The following is a 20,432-nucleotide window of genomic DNA, read 5'->3' on the forward strand; positions in this document are numbered from 1 at the left end:
AGTGTGGAAATTGGTGGAAAGGCCCAACACCAATGTCATTGGTACTAAGTGGGTCTTCCGCAATAAGCAAGATGAAAATGGCGTGGTAACTAGGAATAAGGCAAGATTGGTGGCCCAAGGCTTCACTCAAGTAGAGAGCTTGGACTTTGAAGAAACATATACACCGGTGGCAAGACTTAAAGCAATCCGAATGCTTTTAGCCTTTGCTACCCATCATGACTTCAAGTTATACCAAATGGATGTCAAGAGTGCATTCCTCAATGGCCCAATACAAGAGTTAGTGTATGTGGAGCAGCCACCGGGATTTGAAGATCCTAAGTTCCCCAACCACGTCTATAAACTCCAAAAGGCGCTCTATGGGCTTAAGCAAGCACCAAGAGCATGGTATAAATGCCTTAAGGAATTCTTGTTCAAACAAGGCTTTGAAATAGGCAAAGCTGATCCTACACTCTTTACTCATAAAGTTGGAAATGATATATTTGTGTGCCAAATATATGTCGATGACATAATATTTGGTAGTACTAACTATGTGTATTGTGATGAGTTTAGTAGGATCATGACTAAGAGATTTGAGATGTCCATAATGGGTGAGCTAAAGTTCTTCCTTGGATTTCAAATTAAGCAAATGAAGGAAGGGACATTCATTAGCCAAACCAAGTACACCCATGATATGCTTAAAAAGTTCGACATGGTGAATGTCAAGCCTATCAAAACTCCCATGCCAACCAATGGACATCTTGATCTAAATGAAGAAGGGAAAGCCGTGGACATCAAGGTATATCGCTCTATGATCGGCTCTCTACTTTACTTATGTGCATCTAGGCCGGACATAATGCTTAGTGTGTGCATGTATGCTATATTTCAAGCCAACCCGAAAGAATGCCATTTAGTGGCTATTAAAAGAATCTTGAGATATTTAGTACACACTCCTAACCTTAGCTTGTGGTATCCCAAGGGCTCCAAGTTCAATCTACTTGGCTATTCAGATTTCGATTATGCCAGTTGCAAGGTAGATAGAAAAAGCACTTCGGGGACATGTCAATTCCTTGGACGGTCCCTAGTGTTTTGGAGTTCTAAGAAGTAAAATTGTGTAGCCCTTTCCACCGTCGAGGCCGAGTATGTTGCAGCCAGTGCATGTTGTGCTCAACTACTTTGGATGAGGCAAACCCTTCGTGATTTTGGATGTCAATTTATCAAAATCCCACTCTTGTGTGACAATGAAAGTGCCATAAAGCTTGCAAACAATCCCATAAGCCACTTAAGAACCAAACATATAGACATCCGACATCATTTCTTGAGAGACCACGAAACCAAAGAAGATATCGAAATTCGTTATGTGAGCACCAAAAAACAACTAGCCGATATCTTCACTAAGCCTCTCGATGAGTCAAGGTTTTGTGCTTTGCGTAGTGAGCTAAATATACTTGATTCTCGTAATGTGGTTTGAAATATGGCACACCTCTGTTTGACTACCTAGTGAAATAGGAAAATGATTTAAAAAGATATTATACTGTGTTTCAAAATCATTTCAAAAGGCCAACTAAGTGTCATGACCATTGTCTGTATTGTTGATTGCTTACTGGTCATGATATTTAGAGTATATATACCCATATCTGAGGTGAAGGAGGTCATAAAGTTTCAGTGTAATCCCTGCAAGATTGACAGGGCGGCAGTGCCACCCATTATGGCCGGCAGTGCCGCTCTCTAAAAACTAAGCCGTTTTCAGCCAATTTTGGCTGGGTTGCAGGGCCCGTTTTCTTCTAGTTATTCCTTCTCTGGCCCCCAACCCAACTCTCTCCTTCTCTCCCAGCCGACGCCGATGCCCGTGCTCCTCCCTTCCTCTCTCTCAAGCACATGTCGCCACTGTTTCTTGCGACCTACCACCCTGGCAGTGCCGCCCCTGCTGCTGGCCAAGTCTCTTCATTGCTGGTCACTGTAGGAGGCTCCTGGCCGAGCTGTTTCTTCTCTTCTCCCCCCACTCTAATGGTTTGGAAGCAAGGTGAAACCCTAACCCCTTTCGATCTATGCAATGTGAAGCTTTTAGTCATGGATTTTAGTTTCTAGGGGGAGTATGAAGGTTTAGAAAGGTTTTTGATGGTTGAATCAAGTTGATTTTGAATTTCACTAGTTGGATGATTTTGGGGAGAGCAGCAATGCCATCCATGGGACCATTAATGGCACCCCTAGCAGATTCTAACTGCTATACTCAAGCTCATAAATCCAATGAAGTTCAGAATGGATTGGATTCATTTATCAAAAATTGTTTCTAAAGTTTTTCATACTCAATCTTTCAAATTCATGGCTAGGGTTTCATGTATTCCTTGCTTAGACTGTGATTCTGAAATTGTGATGATGAATAGACACTGTTGGAAATAGGATTTAACCAGAACAAGAAAGTTGAAAATGAAATAGTGAAGCAACTGAGGGCGGTAGTGCCGCCCTACCATGCTGAATCTAAATCCAGCAAAGCTTCCTGTGTCATTTTCAAAATTCTTTTTCTTGTTAAAACCTGCTTGCAGCTGTGTCTAACTCATCTTATACAGTTTCTTATCAAGTCTCATTTAAATTGCATAGATGGACTGAGGTAAAAGGAAGGTGTTGACAACCAAGCAAAAGGTCAAAAGAGGCAGGGGACAGGCGAGCTATACTCCCAGAGACAGAAATCTTGATGAAGACCTTGCTGAAGAGGAAAACAATCAGAGGATGGGAAGAACTATTCGTGTGTGGCCTGATTCTCCTTTGCACATTTCAGAGTTTGATAGTAGCTACATGAGAGATAACACTGATAGGTTCGATCTCATTCCTCCCCAAAACAGTGATGATCATAGAGTTGTTGATTATTCCATGAGTTGGAAGAAGACAGGTGAAGCCAGAGAGATTGATCCCTACTCCTCTGACAGATCAAATGGTATTGATTATAGATTTTAGAATGCTTTCCAATCTGATTTTTATGCTACAGCCATTCTGTCTAAGTCAAAGGGCAAGATTAGCAAGATACAGTACATTGACTTTGGTGACTTGGAGAGTAGGGATGATCATCAGTTTGCTACAACAATCAAGACCTGTGACCGCTTTGAGATGACAGACTTCATGAGTTTCAGGTATGATTGGAACAGGGAGATTCTAGCTCCATTTCATGCTACTTACTATTAGAATATGGAAGTGGATGAGCTTCATTGAATGACTGATGGGCGACATTATCGCATTGATTTTGTCACCTTCTGTCGTATTCTTGGTTTTGGACACATCTATAGGGAATATGAGAGGATTCATAATGAGCGTTGTCTTGAGCCAATGAAAGTAAGCTTCATGTGGGAGGATCAAAATCTTGCAGTTGCTGATTGGTCAAGGACCAAGCTCAAGAGTTTCTATTACATCATGAACAATCGTTTCAGGATCACTCTCAACCCTAAAGACAATGCAACAGATTTGAATGGCTATATCACTAATGTGTTGTCTTGGTTTTCCAGCAGTAAAAAGTTTAATGTTCCAAGATTCATTTGGGTTGAGCTAGCATATGCCATGGATGATGGGAGGAGATCTTTGCCCTATGCTCCTTACCTCATGTTTATGATTGAGAGAGTGACTGGCATGTGGTTCCCTAAGGATTGTGAGCACACTGTTTACAAGATCAAGAAGACCCATGGTGGTTTAGGGGGACTTGGATCAGCTACTCAGCACACTAGTTCTGGAGGACCTGGAGATAGTGGGGCAGCAGGCTTTCACCCTTCTAGAGCTACACAGAGAGATATTCATGAGCCGTCCAGGGCTAGGGAACAAAAGAAGAAGTCAAAGTGGGGAAAGATGAGTGCATGGATGAAGACAATCTTTACTCATTGTGCATATGCTTCACAGACTGCTTATGAGGATCGAATGGAGAACAGGGAAACAGTGAGGCATGCTAGGGAGATGGTAGGGCTGCCACCACTTCCACCAGTGCAGCCACCACCTCAGTTTCCTAACTTGCCTCGCCTTTCTTCTTCTAATGAGGAGTAGGATCAGGCAGATGAGCACCATGATGAACAACCAGATGATCGGCAGCATGGACACTCATATGAGCCATTCAGTCAGTACTATGGGTACCCACAGGGACATCATTTTGAGGAGCCCCCAAGTCAGCAGGACCTTGGTGCAGAGATTCACCCTACAGAGGCCGATCCATAGGTTCAGGCAATTTTGTTTCGTACATATTCTAGGAGACCGCGTCCTTCGACGGATCAGCCAGGGACTTCTACTTCAGCTGGGGCAGCACCTTCGTGACGTCCAGCACGCTTCACTTCACACACCCACGTCGTCGGATATGCCCGCGTCGACTCCGACAGTGATGAGTGATTTCTCTTCTTTTTCTTCTCTTTTTGGTACTTGATGCCAAAGGGGGAGAAAATTAGAGGGGTCAACAGTTTTTCGACGCCATATGTTCTTCGCAGCTGCGCTTGATGTTCAAATCCGATGAGAGTAGTTAGGTTGTGAGTTTGAGAGTCGCTTAAAACTCTATTTTATAAAATAAGCTACTTTGTGACTTAATTTGCTTTGGATATGGACATGTATTCATGGTTACTGTTTTAGCTTGTTATATTCTGATTTTAGATTGGTTTATATTCACATGATATGCTGTAGAAATTTGATTGCTACCTGACTAATATAGTCAGGACGGCAGTGCCGCCCTCTGGGGCTGGTAGTGCCGCCCTATGCTGTATCAGTCAGGATCTTATGTGCTTAAACTGATAAAACCTATCATGTGCATCAAGTTTATTCCTATGACCTTTGTTTAGCACCCCACAATAGGCATGAATGTAGGGGGAGGTTCCCATCACACCTAAAATGTGAATCATGGCCTCTTATGCCAAATTACGAATTCAAATCTCCATTCACATATTTAGGGGGAGGCTCCTACACCCATGATTCGAAAATCTCAGTCTAGATTTCATATTATTTGTAAGCTCTAATTGGGTTGTCATCAATTACCAAAAAGGGGGAGATTGTAAGTGCAATCAAGCCCTATTGTGGGTTTTGGTATTGATGACCACCAAATTAGAGGACTAATAAGATTTATCAAGATGATAAGCAGGGAATCGAAGAATGAGGATGATGAACAGGTTGTAGGTGTCCTAATTACAAAAGGTGGCCAGACCTAGCTCAAAGGAGGTTTAAATTCTTTTATGTTTTGAATTTGAGTTTAGGGAAAGCCATACTATTAAGAGGAATTTTAGGACAGTTGGTCAGCTGTTGAATCAGATGCTCAAATTCACAGATTTACATCCTCCCACCTAGTCAAAACAGCTAGCCAAATTTGATATCATATTACCTGTTTTGGCTAGGGCGGCAGTGCTGCCCTGTTAAGAGCGGTAGTGCCGCCCTTAACTGACCGTTGGGCTCGGGGGGTATTTATACCCTTCAGGCCCGGCCCACAACGGTCATCTTCTCCACTAAATCATTCTGCTTGAAACCAGACAGAACCAAAGCTCACCTCTCTCCTCTATTGTTGCTCCTCCATTCCTCAAGCCAATCCTGGATTCCAACCATCAAAACTTGAGAGAAAAGGCAGCAAAACTCGATTGGAGAGAAGATCCACTGATTCCCAAAGTCTAAGAGCATTTGGTTCATGTTTGGCCGGTGGTTCTAGGGTTTGTTACTCTTGGAGCTTGCTCCTAGCCGGCTAGGTGTCGCCCTTATGCTTGCCAACTTGTGTGGCAGCCTTGGGAGGTTTGTAACCTCATTCGAAAGTTAAGAAATCACCTCTCACTTCAAGAGTTCACTCTCTTGATTTGAGAACGAGGGTAAGGCAAGCCTTTGTGGCAAGCTCAAGCCTTTTGTGGCTTCCTCAACAACGTGGACTTAGGCAAACCTTAGTAGTGAGCTAAACCATGGGATAAATCTTGTGTCTTGCGTGCTTTATCTTTACTATACATGTTGTTTATCTTATTGCTAGCTGTTGTTAGGGTTTAGTTGCTCGATTCATATTTGTGTGAAGTTTCTGTGGTATCCAGTCTTCGAACTGGATTTTGAAGTTATATTACAGAATTAAGTAGCTAGTGGGGTTAGGTTCATCTCTGTTAAATCTCAGCTGTGTTAGATTATTTTTCGTAGAGCGACAGTGCCGCCCTGTAAGGCCGGCAGTGCCGCCCTCTGTTCTAACAGAGTTTTGAGTTAAATTTTTACAGGCCTATTCATCCCCCCCTCTAGGCCTTCTTTATCTTCCTATAGATCCTACATCGACGCCCACGCCGCGCGAGGCCGCTCGGCGTCTTGCTCGGTTTTCTGAGGAGGTGCAGCTCAAGCGAAGGTCGCCCTTAATCGCCACTCCACCACGACAGAAGGCAGCAACCAAAAGGGCGCTGCCAATCAGGAGCAAACGGATTGCCGCGCAGCCGTTGATGCACACACCGACCTCCAAGTGAGGTGAGGTACTCCTCATACAGAGGATAGGCATTGTGCCACCGGCAGCTCCAGTGTCGTCTGTGTCTAAGGGAACATACGACGCCATATTCATAGGGAACTTGACGCCAAGCCACGTGGCAGCTCTGGACGAGCTGTTCCCAGCGACCAACAGTAGGCGGGTAGAAGAGCACTCTTCTCGAATGGCGGAGGAGGGTCGCGCAACCAGCAGCTGCGACGCCCAGCTCCTTAGGTTGCAGCGGTGCTCTTAGTTCGGTTGTATACCATTTATGTAATATCGAAGTTTGTAACAATCTGCTAAGGTAGGTCCAGTAATAGTTATGAGACCACCTGGCGTGCTCATCAGAAGCGTGTCATTTGTACGGTTAAACTCTTCTTCTTAATTACAATTATATGCGAATCTTTTGCGTATTCGAGAAAAAAAATTGTAAAGTACAACATAGACGTCCAAGTGAAACAACATGGAAAAAAAACTCTAATGTGCCTAGAACCGCACGCGCTGGATTGACTGTTCTTTGTCGCAGTCAACTTGCTGCCGCAACTGTACACCGCCGTCCGTCGGCATGCATCCACTGGACGTCTGGACCATTATATTTCCGGACCACATGTCCACGTCGCCCCCAGCGCCCTGGTGGTCGCTGAGATTCATTGGGCTCGTGTGCGTGTGAGGCGAATGCGCCGGGGGCACAGCCGGACACGGCCGCATGGCAGCCGCACCTGGCGACGATCCGTGCGTGTTCTGCATCGCATGCAGAGAGGCGCCAAGCAACACCTGCATTGTTGGGAATGCCACTTGGGCAGGCATGTGGTTCAATCATTCGGTCGGTCGGTCGCTACCTACCTATAGGGCCAACAATGGCGGATCTGGAGTCACCGAGTCAGATATGCTGGAAAGGCAGCCGTAGACCGCCTCTGGTTGAGCAGGTCCGGAAAGCAGGCAGGGTTAGAAAATTCAACGCCGGCTGCCTCTAGGCTATCAGTCTCACTCACTCCTACTATCTCCAACAACACCACCCAAAATACAAGACTCATTCATTCTTTGGATAGCGCTACAGGTAAAAGGTTCAATACCTATTCGGTATCTTTTCCAACAAGAAGATTCAAAAGAGAGTCCTTTTCTGCAAATGGGTTTCCAGGAGAGAGAATGTTCATATTTGGGTTGTGCCTCTCAGGCAAACAAAAATATATCTCTCATATAGGTACTATGTTGAAGACTGATTTTAAGTTTCTTTCTACTATTTTGAGTTTGGGTGCTCATATGAGTTTCTTGGAGACGGTCTCCGCCTGAAGAGAAAATGACCGTGAAAAGGTGTGACCGTGTGAGATCGACAGAGCAGGTTCCAATGGACACCTGATGGCGCTAGTCGACACCACCCACACACAAGCCCGTCCTATGGGGGAGGGCAGCCTGTGCGATGCCCATGGGCCCATGAGGCTGGGGGCCCATGAGGGTACCCATGTGTATACTGTATAGTAGATGCTATCAGCCCATACGCCGGCAAGGCAATAGTGTGTACCAACATGCCTGCGTACCAATTGACGGGCAGAATTAAATATATGCTATAAGTTATATACTTTAATCGTCCTATTCAAATATTACATTGCCGGGCCCTTAATGCCTTACTAGCCCAAGGGTCTATGAAATTTGTGGGACGGCCCTGCCCACACAGCTAGCATGGGCGATCGGCGAACAGCTCATCAGGCGTCTGCATGCCCGCTGGCTCATCCGGTCCGGACCGATCGCGTGATGCGTGAGCTCTTGGCATGCGCATGGCAACACACACCTCTCTTCCGGTCCTCCTCGGCTCCTCCTCGTCGTCGTCTCTTCCCGGGCAGCCGTGTGCAAGATCACGCGGGGGTGCCGGGCTGCTGCCGGCCGCCCGCCGAGATCGATCGAGTACTAGACATGCACACCTGATCCATGATCTTGCTAGCTCTAGCTTCCGACTCCCTCCACGCGCCACTAACCTGCTAATGAAAACTTGCTAATGGATATGCATCTGCTTGGGATTTTGGGAAATGATGGACGGCGGACAGGTCACAGGTCGTCGTCCATCGACAGGATATGGTAGGTATAGATCATCCTGATCGGTGGCGCTCGCGAGGTCCTGGCGACCAAGTCGTCGCGTCTGTCGTCTCCGGCAGCACCACGTGGCCGGCGGCGAGATGGACCGGTGTCCGGAGCACGTGTCACGTGTGAGTGTGTGATCTTAGGGCGTCCCAACGGGGATCAAATAGCCAGTCTAGGTGATTTCCTATTGGTCAGAAGAGAGACGGAGCAGCGCGCTAGCGAGTCCATACTCGCTAGTCTCGCACGTTGTCCAAGAAATTCTATCTCACAGCATGCAAGGGTCTGCACTCTCTCACGTTGTTTTTTTTTTGTTTCTGCGGCTCAAATCACTGGTGATTTCTTCGACGCTGTCGAGGACGTCCTTACACTATCTCCAACAACATCTAACAGCGTGTTCGGCTCGACTTAAGTTTCTACTGTGCTGGGAAATACTGTTCGTGCTGATGTTTTGTGAGAGAAAAACACTGCTCCGGCTGGAAACTATAGCCAACCAGCCAGCCAAAGCTGGCCAGCCGAACACGTCATAAAATGTAAGATCTATTCGTCCTTTGGGTAGCGCTACAGGCAAAATATTCAATATCTATTCGGCATCTTCTCCAACAACAAGACCCAAAAGAAAATTCTTTCTACAAATGAGTTTCGAGGAGAGATGATGCTTATATTTGGGTTGTGTCTCTCAGGCAACCCAAAATAGGTCTCCCATATAGGTACTCTGTTGGAGGTTGATTTTAGGTCTCTTGCTACCCATTTTGGATTTGGATGTCCATATAAGTTTCTTGTTGGAGACGGTCTTAGTAGCGCGCTCCCAGTTGCGACCAACTTGCGCAGCACCTGTAGCTACTCGGGAATGCAGGGGGCGACACCTGCTAATGTAGGAATATTATTTTAATAAATAATTATAGATCTAGGTGTTATTCTTATAAAATTGCAAAACTAGTGTCGTATCGTCTATCACCTATCGGCCAGTCAATTGCTGACATCCTAGATGCGCGGGCAAAAATCACAGTGCAGAGTCCTATCAGCAATCAATTATCCAACTAAAGGGCTATCGGCAATCTGGGAGCCGATAGGTGCAATCCGCAGTTGGCCAGCCGATGGGCCTATCGGGCAAGCCATATCCCTTTTAGAATTTGTTTTAGTGATCACGTTTCTTTACTATTTAGATTTTAATATTTCTTTCAACCTACCCGAACAAAAATCTAAATAAGCAAGATACAATATTCTATCCAGATTCCTTCATCGTCTTTTTTCCCAGTAACTTTCCTCGATGCAGTCGTTGCTCTAGATGAATAGAGCATTGTCGAACACCGAAGTCAGAGTGTAGTTCCATATGCCGAATCCAACGATCAACTCTAAAACAGTGGACAATCATATGTGCGCCACTCTTTTCGATTGCTAAGGGCACCATTAAGGTTGTTCACTCGCTCCACTGCGGCTGTCGGGCATGATCAACTCTAAAACAGTGGACAATCAAATACCCTCTGTTTCAACTTTTCTTTTAAAAACAACTATTGGTTTGGAGTACTTTATGTTTCTTTTTTATGCCTGTGTCCTTAACTAATAATAAATATATCGGTGTATTGTAACAAGAGAAAAACTATTAAATACTTATGAGAAACGAGAACAAGAAGAGTTTTGACTACTCCTTGCCACCGCTAACCTTGTGCATCGATAGCACAATCATGCCTTCTGCATGTGCACCACTATTTTCGATCGTTAAGGGCACCATCAAGATTGCTCACTCGCTCAACTGCATCTGCCGGGCCATGTCCACATCACCGCAGGAATCGTGCCCGATCAGCCACCACAGAAGCCGCACTTGCACGGGGCACCATGCCGCCCCACCGTGTTACCTCACGATGCTGACTAGGTCCACATGGTGGTTGCGCACAATTAGCCTAGACTGTCTGGTCGTGGCTGGTCACGCGCGTGCTACCTTGGCCGTTGTACCGCCGATTCAAGCCGTCTCGTCGTAACCGTTGTGTCTGTGCATGGCTCTACCGTGCAGCCAGGTTCGTGCCGTCGGTTGCACAATAAATTGTAGTTCTGTTACAACGCATGGACATGTTTTGCTAGTATAAGAAAAAACAAAAAAAAAGTAAAAACAGATGGACCACAAACATGGCAAAAGGGAAGAACGGGTGTAGAACAGACGCAGTAAAAACAAAACAAATAAACTAATTTTCCTGACTAACTAGAGTCTACATCTTCTACAAAAACATTACCTAAGTATCAAAATATGTAACCTAAAGTATATACTAATTTTTAGATCTAAATAAATCAGTAAAAAGCTAATCATATTAATATAAAAAAAAGGAAAAAAAACAAACAAATACCTGCGTGCTTGCTTCGTGGTGATGGCGATTCTGACGTGACCTGTCCGTCCCTCGCATGCCGATATGCCTATCGGCACCAGTAACGCGTACGTGGATGATACTTGTGGCATGCATATCGGCAATCCATACGCCGATTGGAGCCCATTAGCTGCTGTTTACTGATTGGTGACCTATCGCTTTTGGACAGCCGATTGTCTTATAAATTTACAATTTCACTATTATAGCTTCTAGATCTGCAATTAAATATTAAAATAATATTATTTTAGAAAAAAAAATCGCTAATGTACTCAGAACCTGCCTGCCATGCTTACTACATTTCGACAAAAAAAAAGCATTGACCTGTATCCAGTGAAGGGGAGACTGGGAGATAGGCAACAAATGAATTCCTTTTTTTTTTAAAAAAAAAGCAGGATAAAATGCGTTTGCCGGGGGTCTATTGCTTGGAAGGCAATTATCCTAACCGTTGGACTACAAACGCTTGCTTGTACGGAGTTTCCAGAGTTTGGTATAATAGGGAGAACTGTTCCAATTTGTTAGCGACATCTGCACTCACTACGTCAGATTCTTACACTAGGAACGGTGACATTTTTATTGTAGGGACGGCTGAGGTTGGGGGCACCCCTACAGTGGGCGTCCTCGGCCCCAGCAGCCCAGCCGCCCCTACAGATGGCACTGTAGGAGCGGCTGGTAACCTGAGCCGCCCCTACAGTTAGGGTTGATCTGTAGGGGCGGCTCAATCACCAGCCGCCCCTGCAGTGCCCATTTGTCTTTTTTTCAAATTTCAAAATTTGAAATATTCAAATTTAGTCAAATGACAAGATAACCAAAATAAAAGTTGTAGATATTGACGAGTTGAACAACTTTTGTATTCATCACTTTTACATCTGAAATCATTTAGGGTTTTAAAATTTGGTTTGAACTTATCAAATTTCAAATTTTAAAATGTGTAAAACATTGTCACATCCAAGTTTGATCAAACTTAAATGCTGAAGCATGATTTTAGAAAATTTTAGAAAAAAAAATCATCACATTTATATACATATGAAAAGTTTGAGCAATTTAAAATTTGAATTTCAAAAAAATGCAACTTCAGACAAGATTTTGGTACCCCAAATGATTTCAGCTGAAAAAGTGATAAATACCAAAGTTGAATAAATCATCAAGATCTACAACTTTTGTATTGGTCATTTCTTCATCTGACAAAGTGGTAATGATATTGTTCACAAATGTGACACATCTCTCGTAAGGTTTTATAAACTATATGAGACATGTGTAAGATTAGTGAACAATGTGTACTAAAAATTTGTCAAATAAAGAAATGATCAAAATAAAAGCTGTAGATATTCATGAGTTGAACAACTTTGGTATTCATCACTTTTTATGTTGAAATCAATTTGGGTCTCAAATTTTGGTTCGAACTTGTCGTTTTTTAAAATTTCAAATTTGAAACGTTCAAATTTTGTCAAATGACAAGATGACTAAAATAAAAGTTGTAGATATTCATGAGTTGAACAACTTTGGTATTCATCACTTTTTATGTTGAAATCAATTTGGATCTCAAATTTTGGTTCGAACTTGTTGTTTTTCAAAATTTCAAATTTGAAAGGTTCAAATTTTGTCAAATGACAAGATGACTAAAATAAAACTTGTAGATATTAATGAGTTGAACAACTTTGATATTCATCACTTTTTATGTTGAAATCATTTTGGGTCTTAAATTTTGGTTCGAACTTGTCATTTTTTTAAAATTTCAAATTTAAAAGGTTCAAATTTGATCAAATAACAAGATGGCCCGTGCGTCGCTCGTCTTCCACTCCTTTCGCCCCCACACCTACCTCCGCCTCTGTGCTCACCGCCCACGCCACTGGCGTGCGCGCTAGGCACGGCCACGCCCTAAACGGCCCGAGCGTAGCCGTGCCCCTATGCCCGCGTCCCACGCCGCCGCCCGCCGCAGCCGCGCTCCTCCCGTGCGTCCGCTCGCACGTCATTCCAGTTCCCCTGTCTCCATTTCTCAGTTCGCTCTCTCTAGGGTTTCGCTCTCTTCCTCCCCTCGTCGATTTCTCCATAGCGTGTTCGATCCAGGCGATTTTACTTGGAGGGGAGTGCAGATCGTGCTCGTAGGGGGATGATTGGTAGAGGATTTCGCCTGAATTCCCGGTGCTCCAGCTCGTCCCAGCGGTGGGACGCAATCGCAGGCGGGTTCGGTTCGCGCCCACCTCCAAGAGGGTTCAAAATTTCGACGAAATTTCGCGAAATTCGGTAATTTCGGTGGTGGCCGAAAGAAAAATCCGAAATTTTGTAATACACTAATACATGTGTTATATAACTTTAGACTCATTTTTTTATTGTTTATATTGCATATTTTTGTATTCAATAGACGTGTAGTCATAAATCATACTAATATTTGTTTAGATTTAAATGTTTTTTTAGAAAACGCATACTTCATGTGCTAGTGTCTAAAAAAAATTCGCCGAAATTTCGGCCGAATTTCGCGAAATTCGGTAGTTTCGGTGGTGGCCGAAATTTTTGCAATACCGAAATTGAAAACCCTGCTCCAACAACCTGCTCGTCTCCTCATGAGATTCGGTGAGGGCTCTCTCCCCGCCTCGCTTTTCCTTCTGGTTGGGTCAAGCTCAAGGAGATGCGAACAATTCTAAATTTCTTTGAGGTTGGAGGATTCTATTTTCAGTAAATCGTCCGGGGGTCTAGCTCATTTCGGATTCCAATTTGGGCACGCTCAGGTCGATTTGAAATTTGGGGGAGATTGTGAGCACTTAGCAGTGTCTGATAGGGTTTTCGTCTGATTCGTTGCAGGGGCTACGTCTGTACGATGCCGATGAGGGCACGCTCCGGGTCAATGCGGAGTCGGAGGCGGCACTCCTCGACTAGTGCTTCTAGGATGAGTCCGCAGTGTTTGCTTGCGGCTCTGATGGATCTGTGAGAAGGTAAATTTAAAAACGGCCACAATTTGTTTCTGGATCGTATCTTGAAGTCGCATGCCCTTATAGCATTTCCATTTACTATCTCTGGCTGCATGATAGAATGAGTGAGAGTGTGCTGCTTGTACTGATAGTCAAGTTACACATTATAATTCTGTGCATGATTGATGACATTTATGTATGTCTTTTGATTGAAGTGGTTATGTGATTAAGCAAAGTTCTACCCGTTGCAATCTGTTTGACCTTTGGTTGCTTTTTTTTGGATGACATTTTGATGCTAGTGCATGACAGTGCAAATAATGTATGGTAGTTTTATTTTTATCCTTGTTTTGTTTTGCATATTTGCATTCATGGCATTTTCCAGTGTGACAATTATAGGATAAACAATAATAGTACTTTTATATGTGGCAACTGCTGATTTACTCCACTAGCACTACTATATGTGCAACTGCAACTACATTGAATTAGAGAAGATTGTTGTCAAGTACAGTCACATTCTCCATGCTAACTTAGTTGCATGTCAGCTGGGTCCCTAGACTCTAATAAAAGTGACAGGCAGCACTGAGCTTCTGAAAGTAGTTTTCTAGATCATAGGCCTAAGCCTCGGCCCTCAGGTGATTCTTGTACATTGTTAATGTTGATGTCCACATAGAAATGTAACTGGATGGTTGCATCTGGTGATACCGTGATAGTTATATTTTACATAATATATTGTATCATAATTCAAAGAAACAAGACTGAAGGAGTCTCATTTTACCGTTGATTGATTACTTGTGCACATTTGGACTGAAGGAGTCTCATTTTGCTTACATGGCCTCTGCTTTCAAATCAGTCAGGCTTCAACAGAAGAAAGGTTGGATTTCCTTCTGTGTGCTGGGTTTAAAAGCAAGGATATGAAGATGATCTAATCAGACAACCATAGATTCTGGAATATACCCTCAGCAACCTGAAATCTCATGTTGATTTTCTCACAGGTCAGCGAGCTCATCTCTTGAGGTCAGGTCAGGTCGCTACAAGCGCTTTGCATGATTGCCTCCCTTTACAATCCATCTTCTTTCTGATAGATATTGGGGAATCAACCAGCTTATGTGTGTCCTCTTTTTTGCAGGAATCGACTTCAGGTAACATTTCTCTCTGTAATTTTTAGTTTACCAGCAGCAGTTCAGTGGACCGAAATTTATGTGCTTATGTGATCATTCCTTGCTCTCAGCTAAGATTTAATCATTTTTGTTCACTAGCTAGCTACTGTAACTCGGCCTACAGTTTTTTTAGTTTCAGTCAGTGTTCTGAATTTCATGATACAGTGATTTACCTGTAAGCAATCATGACTTGCATGTACTATGCATCTATAATAGCAATGATACAATGGAAATTTGAAGTAGCAAGAGTTGGTGAGTGACTACTATATAAATAGTAGCTCAAAGTATAAATTGGTGTACTTCCTGGAAATGCTTAAATATATGTTAGAGTTGAGAAAAGATTATTGTTACTTGATTTGAATTATATATATATATGGTCAGATTTGAATTTGAATTTTTTTTCTGTAAAATCCACTGTAGGGGCGGTTCTTGATTGAACCGCCTAGGGGCGGCTGAAAACACCAGCCGCCCCTACAGAGGCACCCTCTGTAGGAACACCTTGGGAAGGGCGGCTGGCGCAGCCACCTCTACAGAGGCTCTAGAGCCGCCCCTACAGTTAAATTATGTAGTAGTGACTTGGCGCCTGTGGCAAAAACCAGTCAGCAGCGAGGGGGGTGTCCTCCGCATTACATCCACTCGTGATCAGGTGCTAGAAGGGGCGGCTGAAAACACCAGCCGCCCCTACAGAGGGCACTGCAGGGGCGGTCAGGAAACCGCTCCTATAGAGGCACCCTCTGTAGGAACACCCTAGGAAGTGCAGCTGGCACAGCCACCTTTACAGAGGCTCTAGAACCACCCCTACAGTTAAATTATGTAGTAGTGACTTGGCGCCCGTGGCAAAAACCAGTCAGCAGCGAGGGGGGTGTCCTCCGCATTACATCCACTCGTGACCAGGTGCTAGCGAAACAAACAAAAATCTGTGACAAAAAAAATCTGTGACAAAAAGAAAAACAAACAAAAATCGGGATTTGGCCAAAAACTTGCGCAAGTAACGTTGCTAATGAGCAATGGCCGTCGAGAAAAATGCATGATAGTTCACAAAATCAACTCAATCGTATCTACCATGCACAAAATGTAAGTCCTAGACGAGCATTGGTTAAAGTGAAGGAGACACTATGCTAAAGATGCCGCTTCTGAATTAGATGAGAATATATATAGAGGATGAGGCTAAAATGCACCTGGCTGCATTCTATGAAGCGAGTGCACGTGGGACTCGAGCGCGAGCGCGAGCGCGAGCGGCGAGACGCGCGGAGCGCGGCGAGCGGCGAACGCGAGGTAAGTCCACGCTCCTACATGCAAAACTAAATTGAGACAATCAACTACGTGATGCCACCTAACAGCTCAACTCACCCACCAGGAAGCATGCATGCAGGAAATCTTTTGTTGATTCCAAACGAAAAAATGCGATATCTTCTAAACCATATATCCGATTTTAGTTCTGTTTGAAGTAGGTTGTTAAAAAAAAATATGCTTAACAAAACGAGATCTATGAAGGCTGTATTTGATGAAGTTTTTTTTCAAATACGTAATTCCAATATGTTGTACTATGAGTTGCAAACACTTCTACAATACAATTGTAACTTGGCTGTAGCATATTTAGCACTGGTTGCAATAAAGGCTGTATTTGATGAAGTTTTTTTTTTCAAATACGTAATTGCAATATGTTGTACTATGAGTTGCAAGCACTTCTACAACACAATTGTAACTTGGCTGTAGCGTATTTAGCACTGGTTGCAATGAAGGCTGTATTTGATGAAGTTTTTTTTTTCAAATACGTAATTGCAATATGTTTTACTATGAGTTGCAATCACTTCTACAACACAATTGCAACTTGGTTGTAGCGTATTTAGCACTGGTTTGCAATGAATGCTGTATTTGATGAAGTTTTTTTTCAAATACGTAATTGCAATATGTTGTACTATGAGTTGCAAGCACTTCTACAACATAATTGCAACTTGGCTGTAGCGTATTTAGCACTGGTTGCAACTAATTATAATCTAGTGTAACCTTGTTACTTCTGATTGCAATTATTCACTACTTAGTTGCAACCCAGTTATTACTCTAATTGTAACCAGGTATGATTGCAACTCCTACTGAATAGAAATGCAATCAGTTAGTACTCAATTGCAGCTAGCAAGTACTCACTTGCAACCTAGTTGGTAGATGCACCTGTCCAGTTGCAACCCCAGTTAGTCCTGGTTGCAACTCGTTACTGCACAATTACTACTGGTTGCAACAAGTTACTACCCGATTGCAAACCAATTACTACTGATTGCAACTAGTTACTACTCAATTGCAACACAGTTGCTACTCAGATATGATTGCAATTCAGAATTGCAACTTGGCCTGATTATAGTGATCAGATGCATATAATACACAGAGTTATAACTAGTTGCAACTAGGTGGTAGACAGAGTTGCAATCGATAGTACATTGATATGCAACTCGTTTAAAGGATAAAAAATATATCCATATTGGATCTAGTTTTGCTCAGAATTTTTTTTGAGTCGGATGTAACAAACGGTTTGTCACTCGGGGTTACGGTTTAGGAGAAAATTTGTTTCAAAGATTCGAACCAACAAAAAATTCCATGCACGCCCAAGCGAATACATGCGGGCACGCTGGTTGCTCCAAGTTGGTGCACCCGCCGGCCTAGGTGCATTCTATATATAGGATGTACCCAGGTGTATTATAGCAAAACAATATATATATGGAGAATATATTCAGTAGCCAGCTACAAAATAAGTTATTCTGTAGCCACCTCCATTTACGATAATTTTATATACTAATTTACGATAATGTCAATACGTATTTACGATAGTTGGTTTCTATAACACATGGGGATATTTACCATAACATTATAGTAAACCGCTTAGTTAGGAGTTACTATAATCTCATAAATTAACATAGTAATTATCATAACTCAAAGTGGCTACAAAATAAAAAATAAGTTATTTTATAGCCAGCTACAGGGCAGTAGTTATATATATATATATATATATATATATATATATATATATATAATATATATAGATATATAGATATATATAGATATATATATATATATATATATATATATATATATATATATATATATATATATATATATATATATATATATATATATATATATATACAGAGAGAGAGAGAGAAGAGAGAGAGAGAGAGAGAGAGAGAGAGAGAGAGACGTGCGACAATGTATTGGGATCGGGAGAGAGGCTATGCCATATTATAGCAAGGTTGGTTTTTTAGGGGCGGATTGAAAGATTCTCTATGAAAATCGCTCATAGACAGCTAAATAGCTAAAAAACACAACTAATTATGTTGTTGTATGACGCACAGTTTTCTGCTAATTTCAGCTCATCTAAAACAGAGCAAAAAAGAACTAGAAGAAACGACTAGAGAGGCTAGAGCGGCAGTTGAGCTGACCATGACCCCACATACATACAGAGCTCTCTCGTTGGTTCAGGGCCCAATTCGAGGTTGAACCTGAACGAAATCCCACGAAAGCCCATAAAAGCCTTTCGGGCCACCCATTTGCAAGCCGAAGACGCGACCGACCTCAACTCACCGCACCGCCGGGCGCACCCAAATCCCAAACCCTAGCGCGCGCACGCACGCGGCACCATGGCGGCGGCGGCGGCGCAGCAGAAGATCCGGTGGGGGGAGCTGGAGGAGGACGACGGCGGGGACCTCGACTTCCTCCTCCCGCCGAGCGTCGTCGTCGGGCCCGACGAGAACGGCATCAAGAAAGTCATCGTGTACAAATTCGACGACGACGGCAACAAGGTCAGGGTCACCACCACCACCCGAGTCCGCAAGCTCGCGCGGGCGCGCCTCTCCCGCAGCGCCATCGAGCGCCGCCAGTGGCCCAAGTTCGGCGACGCCCTCAAGGAGGACGCCGGCTCCAGGCTCACCATGGTCTCCACCGAGGAGATCCTCATCGAGCGACCCCGCGCCCCAGGTCTCGATCTGCTTGCTACCTGCTTCCGTTTCGAATATCCTCGTCGTCTGTTCGTCCGATTGCTAGCAGCTAGGCACGATCTGTCTGGGTCGAATGTTTCGATTCGATTCTTAGTTTCTGCAATTGCAGCTAGATGCGGCCTTTGTGAAATTTGGGGATGTTCGGATCGTTTTATTAATACTATGTCCATCTAGTCTAGGTCTAGGTACATGGGGGGCTGTGTAGGAGCGACGAATTGGAACACGATTCAATTCATCTCATTAGGTGGTGCAAGAATTTTTTCGTGGAACACTGATTAAAATTAGCATTTCATTCTCACCTATCATCATCGTTATTTTGGTCATACATGCTTTTCTTGGTACTTTAATAGAACTAGAATCAATACCCATTATATGAAATCATGGCAGTTTAGTTTTTTTTATCAAGGCTCAAATTCTGTTTCATAGTTCAATGATTGTGATTCGCATATGATGATGTTGGAGCACTATTTCGGTATGTTGAAGGATTGTTTTGTTACAACTTACATGAACTGACAGTATGCCTTGTTAATGATGAATTTATCTTTTTCTTTTGTGTTTCTCCATGTTATGAGGCCTTAAAAACCAGTCTGTTTTAAACTTTGGTTCTTGTTCGCTAACATCCCCGTTAATTGTAGGGAGCAAAGCTGAGGAACCAGCTGCATCCGGTGACCCGCTGGCTATGGCGAGCAAGGGAGGTGCTGTTCTCATGGTTTGCAGAACCTGTGGGAAGAAGGGCGATCACTGGACCTCAAAGTGTCCCTACAAGGACCTGGCACCACCGACTGAAACTTTCACGGACAGGCCTCCTACGTCCGATGGCCCTCCTGCACCAGGCGGTCCTGTGAAGGGAGCATATGTTCCCCCAACCATGAGAGGAGGCGCTGATAGGACTGGAGACTCGATGCGCCGCAGGAACGACGAGAATTCCGTCCGTGTCACCAACCTCTCGGAGGACACCCGTGAGCCTGACCTCCTTGAGCTCTTCCGCTCGTTCGGCCCTGTCAGCCGTGTCTACGTCGCGGTGGATCAGAAGACTGGGTCGAGCAGGGGGTTTGGGTTCGTCAACTTTGTTCACAGGGAGGATGCGGAGAAGGCGATCAGCAAGCTCAATGGGTATGGTTATGATAACCTTATCCTCCGAGTCGAGTGGGCGACGCCAAGGCCCAACTAGTTTTGCCGCTACTTTGCTAGAATTGCATATTTCTGTCTTGAATTATATCAGTATGGTTGTTTGAAATACTAGTACCTGAGCCATGAGCATATCATGTCGTAAAAACCTGCTGTTGTGTGTGTTTTGGTAGGACAAGAATAATAAACTCGCTACTGTTTTTATTTTGAGTTCGTATATCGTTTGTTGCAGCAAACTTTATGTGCCTTCAAGTAGTTATGAGGATTGTATTTATTTAGGATGACAAAGCAATGACCCCACTATCCTGCCTACTTGGAATTTGGAACTCATGGTTGCAAGACTGACCTTGCATGGACATGAATTTAGTCAGACTAAAACAAAGCATCATCCTTTTGGTCAGCTATGAATTTAGCCAGACTAAAACAAGGCATCATCCTTT

General features: G+C 43.6%; 1 protein-coding gene and 1 long non-coding RNA gene across 3 annotated transcripts; both read left to right on the plus strand.

Annotated features, from left to right (window-relative positions):
- The first annotated feature begins 13,350 nt into the window (after positions 1 to 13,350).
- LOC136472487 (uncharacterized) lies at positions 13,351 to 15,208 on the plus strand. 2 transcript variants are annotated; one of them, XR_010762364.1, is made up of 4 exons: positions 13,351 to 13,389; positions 13,618 to 13,748; positions 14,575 to 14,738; positions 14,851 to 15,208. It is a non-coding gene; the product is annotated as an uncharacterized lncRNA (long non-coding RNA). The 2 variants fall into 2 exon arrangements; XR_010762365.1 differs by having other exon boundaries at positions 14,575 to 14,716.
- Positions 15,209 to 18,418: 3,210 nt separating this feature from the next.
- Positions 18,419 to 20,209, plus strand: LOC136472488 (uncharacterized). Its single transcript, XM_066470190.1, has 2 exons — positions 18,419 to 18,844; positions 19,500 to 20,209. The coding sequence occupies exons 1-2, from the start codon at positions 18,508 to 18,510 to the stop codon at positions 20,033 to 20,035; spliced, it is 873 nt and encodes a 290-aa protein (XP_066326287.1). The 5' UTR covers positions 18,419 to 18,507; the 3' UTR covers positions 20,036 to 20,209.
- The last annotated feature ends 223 nt before the right edge of the window (positions 20,210 to 20,432 follow it).

The sequence above is a fragment of the Miscanthus floridulus genome, chromosome 8, assembly GCF_019320115.1.
Source record: "Miscanthus floridulus cultivar M001 chromosome 8, ASM1932011v1, whole genome shotgun sequence".
NCBI classification, from domain to species: Eukaryota; Viridiplantae; Streptophyta; class Magnoliopsida; order Poales; family Poaceae; genus Miscanthus; species Miscanthus floridulus.